Source organism: Ammodytes marinus (genome assembly GCF_949987685.1).
Source record: "Ammodytes marinus genome assembly, chromosome: 3".
Classification (NCBI taxonomy): Eukaryota; Metazoa; Chordata; class Actinopteri; order Uranoscopiformes; family Ammodytidae; genus Ammodytes; species Ammodytes marinus.
The window spans coordinates 14531433-14538932 of NC_137232.1; the positions used below are offsets into that span (position 1 = coordinate 14531433).

General features: G+C 41.9%; 1 protein-coding gene across 2 annotated transcripts in view; it reads left to right on the top strand.

Moving 5' to 3' along the window:
* slc8a2b (solute carrier family 8 member 2b) overlaps positions 1-7500 on the top strand; it is a gene marked incomplete at its 3' end in the record, with an annotated part of 38041 nt that overhangs the window by 8544 nt on the left and 21997 nt on the right. For both annotated transcript variants that reach the window (XM_080024998.1, XM_080024999.1), the window contains exons 8-9: positions 352-482; positions 3847-4220. In XM_080024998.1, the coding sequence (XP_079881124.1) occupies positions 352-482; positions 3847-4220 (505 nt within the window). The remainder of the gene's footprint in view (positions 1-351; positions 483-3846; positions 4221-7500) is intronic.

Sequence of the window (7500 nt, forward strand, 5' to 3'; positions counted from 1 at the left end):
CGAATGCCTTACATTTTAATGCAATAAACAAGATGCTCTTTAATTTACAGATTACTATGTACCATGTTGTCTATATCGTTCAAATGTTTGTATGTTTTGTTTCGTTTTTAATTTTTTTCAATAAGTTTTTTATGGAGCAATCGTATATCGTGTCTACGCCACACTTCCCCACTTGTACAATAATGTTCAACCTAAACTATTTTAATGGCACAGAAAGGGTTTGAGGTTTTTTAATGTTAGATATACAGCTTGAACATTTGGAGTGGTCTCTTAATTTTTTCCAGAGCTGTATGTACATACAAATGTGTTGACCATGTGTTAAACTATATTGTGTTTTATGTTGATTTGCAGGGGGCCTTTGTGAGAACACCTTCTATGTCGACTACCGGACAGAAGACGGTTCAGCCAACGCAGGATCAGATTACGACTACGCCGAAGGAACTCTGGTGTTCAAGCCTGGAGAGACTCGGAGAGAAATCAAGGTGAGTGGATAGAAAAGAATAGATTTAAAGTTACAGTGCGTAACTTCTGCCGCCTCCCATGAGGAGCTCTGAGTAATTACAACAACAGTGTCGGTGCATCTACATGAGGTAAAAAAAAAATCTGGTGATGGCTCATGGATTTTATACCTTCTGCTGTACCTGTGTCCCTGTTTTTTCTTAGCTGTAGAATCAACAACTTGGGCTCTTTTCTTGGGATTTTTATATGTTGCAATGAATCGCTATGATACTATAACAGTGTTAGAGTCAGTGCAGACAATGTGTTCGCTGAAGGACACATGCACTGAGGTATCAGATGTATTCATATTATATCAATCAGAGCTTTGGTTTAATCTTGTGGCTACAACGGGCTTTCATTTCATCACTCAGCAGCAAATTAAATTCAATCTGTGACTCAAAAGAATAATCGTCCATTTTATTTTTTTATTTTATTTTTAAATATGACAATTACAACTTTCTGTTACACCATAACCTCTTGATAACGAGATCTTTGGTTGGGTTCTGTCGCCTTTCTTTGTGTGATCAGTGGACAATAGAACAGAGACACGAACACACACACACACACACACACACACACAAACTCACACACACACACACACACACACACACACACACACACACACACACACAAACACACTGTCAAGCACACAGACACAGACACACACACACACACACATTGTGGCGGCGACGCACCAATCAAAGAGACATTGGATTTTAATTGGTTTCCTTGGCGCTCATCTCGGGCGCAGTGAATTGATGAAACCCGCTGTTACGCTGTTGAAACTAACGACAGTGACCTCTGTAATAATGTGCCCATCCATTCATTCAAAGCAGACGGGTCGTTTTATACCGTCTGTCTGTTTTAATACCAAACTTCTTTTGATCTGGAGCGCTCTGGTGGCGTAGTGGGTAGAGCATGTACCATGTGGACTCAGTCATTGTCTGAGTGGTCACAGGTTCAAATCCGGCCCGTGGACCTTTACTGCATGTCATCCCCCCTCTCTCTCTCTGTCTCCCCATTTCAACTGTGTTTCTCTCCATACTACTAATTAAAGCTTGAAAATGCCCAAAAATAGTCTTTAAAAAATATATATTTTGATTTGTCCTCCCTAAAATAGTCATCTAAGTTTTCTCTCTCTTTACAAAACATAAAATTATTTACAATACCTTCACCTCGTACCTGCAGTATACAGTATATCATATATGTACATATACACAGCAGGGGCCATTTTATACTGTCTGCTTGTTTGAATGTCTGTTATGTGACTATTAATGTTATCGTTCAAGCCTAAAAAGTAATCCAAAAGTACTGTCTGTCTTTCAGTATCAAAAGAAAAAGCGTATACTACTACGTTACTGAATCATTTGAAGAACTAGATGGACACTCACACACACTAGATGGACACTCACACACACACACACACACACACACTTCTTCTTCTTCTTCAGTTGTCCGTCGATTTCGACGATGACGTCACATTTATGCCCTTGAGGATGAAGAATTAAAAGAATCAAAAAGTCCATGGCTCTTGGCTACTTCCGATGGGTTCGTCTGTGGCTGTGCAGTCCTATTCGTGATCCGCAAAATCAGTTTTAATTTTAATATTTCGACCGATAAAAAGGGAGACACGGTGAGCTCGGCTACCCACCCGTGTGCAATGAAGACAGACAATGTTTAGGTCACCTTTTCTAGACCTTTCCCCATGTGGGGTGGGCGGTGCGGATCCTAAATAGGGCCGCCCAGTCACCCTGGAAGCTGCCTCTGGAAGCTGCTGTCTTCGAGCCCCAGCCATGCCAGCGACCATCTATCCAAGGCCGCCTCACGTGTAGCGCAGGGCTAAGAGCTTCCGGTCTCTCCAGACCTGCTCCTACTGCTCTGCTTCCATCGCCGCAGGACTTTTGAAGAAAGAAGGAAATAGGGGATGAGGGAAAGAAGTAGTGGGGGGGGGGCATAAAGTGAGACTTGTGCAATAGATGCTTAAGGTGGGGAAAGGGTGCACCATCCTCAACCCACCATCTTGGCAAGCCACAGTTAGGCTGGAGGCAAGGTGAGATCCAGTCACTGTGGAGTGTTGCAGGAGACTGCCAAGTCGTCGGTATAGTGGCGCTCGCCTGGTGCGGGTCTCCACCGCAGAATTTTCATTTTGGGTTTTCTCCCGTAGTCTTTTCCCAGCCATGGGCACCCACAAGACAGTGGGGCAGGAGATGGTGTGGTTCCAGGGGTGTCCACCTCTGGTTCCACACCTCTGGGGCCTCCTGCTGCTCCGAGATCCTCTGCTGGTCTGCCTGGAGCCGCAAGGCACCCAGTTACCGTGTGTGGCCACGAGGAGGCACAGCAGAGGTCTTGACGATGGAGAGGCTATGTACTGGCAAGGGGAGGCTTACGCACTCGGCTCCCCCGTTCGCACAGGGCTAGCCAGCGGTGACATCTGAAAGCGAGAGCATGCAAAGCAGCAGGCCACACTTAAAGCCACACTAGACGCATCACATCGCCCTGTGTGCGAACACACACACACACACACACACACACACACACACTCACACTCACACTCACACGCGCACACACACATGCACACATACACACACACACACATACACACACACACAATCCTACACACACAACTACCCCCATACACATGGACACTACAGGTTATTCAGAAGCTTTTGAATTTACATTTATATTCACAGTATCGATGTCAAATATCAAATGTAAAAGTATCGGCTTCTGTTTCCAAACTTTGAACAAAGGAAACTTTGAGCTTTTGGGGACGAGCTGACAGATCTGCTGTTTAATAATGAATATGATTGACTACTACTATTCCCCCATAGGGACCATTAAAGTTTCATTTCACCTCCAAGTATATGTAATTAATCTTTGATATGTTGGTCACCTTTACTGTCAAACCTGACTCAAAGCTGACATTATGAAGGGAAGCTATAATACGAAACTTTTTTCATATAAATGAATGTCCACTATCAAAGCCATCGCCAAATGAGTTGACACGTAGTTGATTAAGCATATCAGCTCCATATAACTCTCACTGTATTTCTCAGTATGGTAGTGTTTACAAACTGGTGTCACCCCCAGACACTGGTGCAGGAGCTCAGAAAAATCCAAAGAGCCCAAGAAATATGGAATAAACCTGGACATACAGCAGAAGGTATAAAATCCATGCGCCATCACTGAAGGCTTTACCTCATGTAGATGCACCGACACTAGTGTTGTTGTAATTACTCAGAATTCCTGATGGGGGCGACAGAATGTGGGCTCATTCCTACATAAACAAATGTGTGTATTTTCGTGTTTTTTAGTGAATAATCAATTTTTATATAATTTTTTCACCAGGTTGGGATAATTGACGATGACATATTTGAAGAGGATGAGCACTTCTTCGTGCGTCTGTTGAACCTTCGCGTTGGCGACGCTGAGGGAATGTTCGAGAGCGATGAGGTCGGTGATATCCCTAAAGGCCGATTGGTCGAGCCCCTGGTCGCCACGGTCACCATCCTTGACGACGACCACGCCGGAATCTTCACGTTCAGCGAGCGCATGGTGCGAGTGAGCGAGAGCGTAGGAACTATGGAGGTGACAGTGGTGAGGAATTCTGGTGCGCGGGGAACAGTTATCCTGCCGTACCACTCAGAGTCCGGCACCGCTAAGGCCGGGGACGACTTTGAGGAGGCACGAGGAGAGCTGGAGTTCACCAACGACCAGACCACGTGAGTGCAAACTTCTATTTATTTAATTTTTTTTTTATTTATACATTTTTTGTTTAATACCGACATTTTTAATTCTCAAAACATTAACATTTTATTTATTTTTTTACATGGACAGTGCACAATTTAAAAACAATTGCACCAGAGTGAGCCGGTAGCTAGTTTGCATACATACAGTCCCCTCCATAAGTATCGGAACAGTGAGGCCAATTCCTTTATTTTTGCTGTAGACTGGAAACATTTGGGTTTGACACCAAAATATGAATATGAGACAATAGATCAACATTTAAGCTTTCATTTCCAGGTATTCACATCTGGATCACACCACATTTTTAGGTGAGCAAAAGTAATGGAACAGATAGACTTAAAATAAATTAAAGTGAATAAGACTTGTTTTATTGCAAAGCCTTCGCTTGCAACAACTGCATCAAGCCTGTGACCCATTGACATAGCCTAACAACATTTTTGCATTCTTCTTTTGTGATGCTTTTCCAGGCCTTTACCGCAGCCTCATTCAGTTTCTGTTTGTTTTGGGGGTTACACCCTTCGGTCTCCTCTTTAGAAGGTAAAATGCATGCTCTATAGGGTTTAAGTCTGGAGATTGACTTGTCCAGTCTAAAACTTTCCATTTCTTGACCCTGATTAACTCCTTTGTTGTTTTTGCAATTTTTTAGGTTCATTACCTTGCTGCATGATGAAGGATCTTCCAATCAGTTTGGTTGCATCTTTTTTTAAATTGGCAGACAAAATGTTTGTGTAAACTTCTGAGTTCATTTAGCTGTTGCCATCATGTGTTACATCATCAATGAAGATTAATGAGCCCGTCCGAGAAGAAGCCATGCAAGCCCAAGCCAGAGATGAGCTTGTATGATTGGTGTCATGAGCAGATCCTTTCTTTCTCCAAACTTTAGCCTGTCCATCACTTTGGTAAAGGTTAATCTTGACAACAACACAGTAACACATGATGGCAGCAGCAAAATTAACTTAGAAGTCTACAGAAACATTCGGTCTGCCGATTTAAAGAAAGATGCAACTAAACTGATTGGAAGATCCTTCATCATGCAGCAAGTTAATGACCCTAAAACACTGCAAAAACAACAAAGGAGTTCATCAGGAGCAAGAAGTGGAAGGTTATAGACTGGCTAAGTCAATCTCCAGACTTAAACCCTATAGAGCATGCATTTTACCTGCCAAAGAGGAGACCGAAGGGAGTAACCCCCCAAAACAAACAGAAACTGAATGAGGCTGCGGTGAAAGCCTGGAAAAGCATCACAAAAGAAGAATGCAAAAGTTTTGTTGTGTCAATGGGTCACAGGCTTGATGCAGTTATTGCAAGCGAAGGATTTGCAACAAAATATTAAGTCTTATTCACTTTAATTTATTTTAAGTCTATCTGTTCCAATACCTTTGCTCACCAAAAAATTTGGTGTTCCTTTACAAAAAATGCTATCCTCTCAGTTGTGTATCAGATTCAGATGTAAATACATGAAAATGAAAGCTTAAATCTTGATCTATTGTCTCATATTCATATTTTGTTGTCAAACCCAAATGTTTCCAGTCTACAGCAAAGATAAAGGAATTGGCCTCACGGTTCCGATACTTATGGAGGGGACTGTAGTCTCTAACTTCAAACTATTTTCTCACACACTATACACTTATATAACCAAACGAAAAGCCACTGAAAAAATTCCTGATGTATGCAGTGTACTGTTTACCCCTACTCCAGTTGGTTCATTAACATATTCAAATCAAATGAATTACAGTATATACAAAATACGCCTTATAGCACCTCTCTCCAATCTGGACATGAATGAGTTGATGTAAACTTGTTTAATGTAAAACAAAGTTATTGCAAAGAAAGTTAAGAAAGTGGAACTTTCCCCTAAAGCGGGAAAATATGATATTTTATTATGTTGTGGGAACAAGTTGTTAAAATAACACCTTTTTGGCCTTAAGGGACTCCGTACACAAACCATTGTCTACGTGCAAGAGCAGCAAGAATTTAAATGAAGGACATTTATTAGATTAGATGAGTTCTCTCCATTATACGCTGGCTGTGTGCTTCTGAAGTCATTACAATAATGACAATAATAAACTTTATTCCTAGAGCGCCTTTCAAAGCCAGTGTTACAAGGTGCTTTACCAAATAAAATAACGTTGTAAACAGAGAATGCAATAAAAACAGGGATTACACACACACACACACACACACACATATACCACAACATTAAAACTAAACATAACGGATAAAAAAATTAAATATTATATAAATATGAATATGTCGCAGCTTCGTTGTTTCTTGTAGTAGTTAAAACTGCACACACACACACACACACACACACACACACACACACACACACACACACACACACACACACACAACACACATACATGGAGTTTGAAGGAGCAGAGAGAAGTATTATTCCTGTGTGTAGAACTCTTGTTTACTCCTCGACCCTCTCACCTTTCCTTTCATTTGTTCTCTCCTCTTCACCTCTTCCAGTTGTTTTCCACCTTGCCCTCCTTCACATTTCCCCCTTTTGCAACAACAAATAATGCATTATTTATTTATAAAGGCCGACCTGACAGCGAGGCTCAGTTGAATGTGTGTGTGTGTGTGTGTGTGTGTGTGTGTGTGTGTGTGTGTGTGTGTGTGTGTGTGTGTGTGTGTGTGTGTGTGTGTGTGTGTGTGCTTGTGCGTGCATGTGTGCGTATGCTGTGTGTGCGTGTGGTGGTGATTAATAAGTAAAAGTATGTCCCATTCCCATTTGTAGTACACTGCATGCTATACATGTTTTGTATGATCAGCTGTAGTATGTAGGATAGTAAAAAGAAAGAGTATGAGATTTGGAACGTTTGATGAAGGTCTACCACTGAACAGTTGCAAATAAACTATTCTTGCAAGTGAGAGTCTGTCAGAGTCTATATCCTTCTTTGGATCGGCTATTCCTTATACACACTCTTAAGAAACAGTGGTGCAAAGTATTTTCCCTATTCCTGTGCATAAAAATCTTCCCGAGCATTCTGGAACATATCCGTTTGATTGGTGGTCAAATAAATTGTCGGGAGCAGTTTTTTATTGCGATTGACATTTGGTGTGTTGCTTGGAGCACATTGATTAGCGGCTCTAAGCTAATGTGAACTGGCAGGTTCCACTGACGGACAGAGAACTGGATGAGTTGAGACAGGGCGTGTGTGTGTGTGTGTGTGTGTGTGTGTGTGTGTGTGTGTGTGTGTGTGTGTGTGTGTGTGTGTGTGTGTGTGTGTGTGTGTGTGTGTGTGT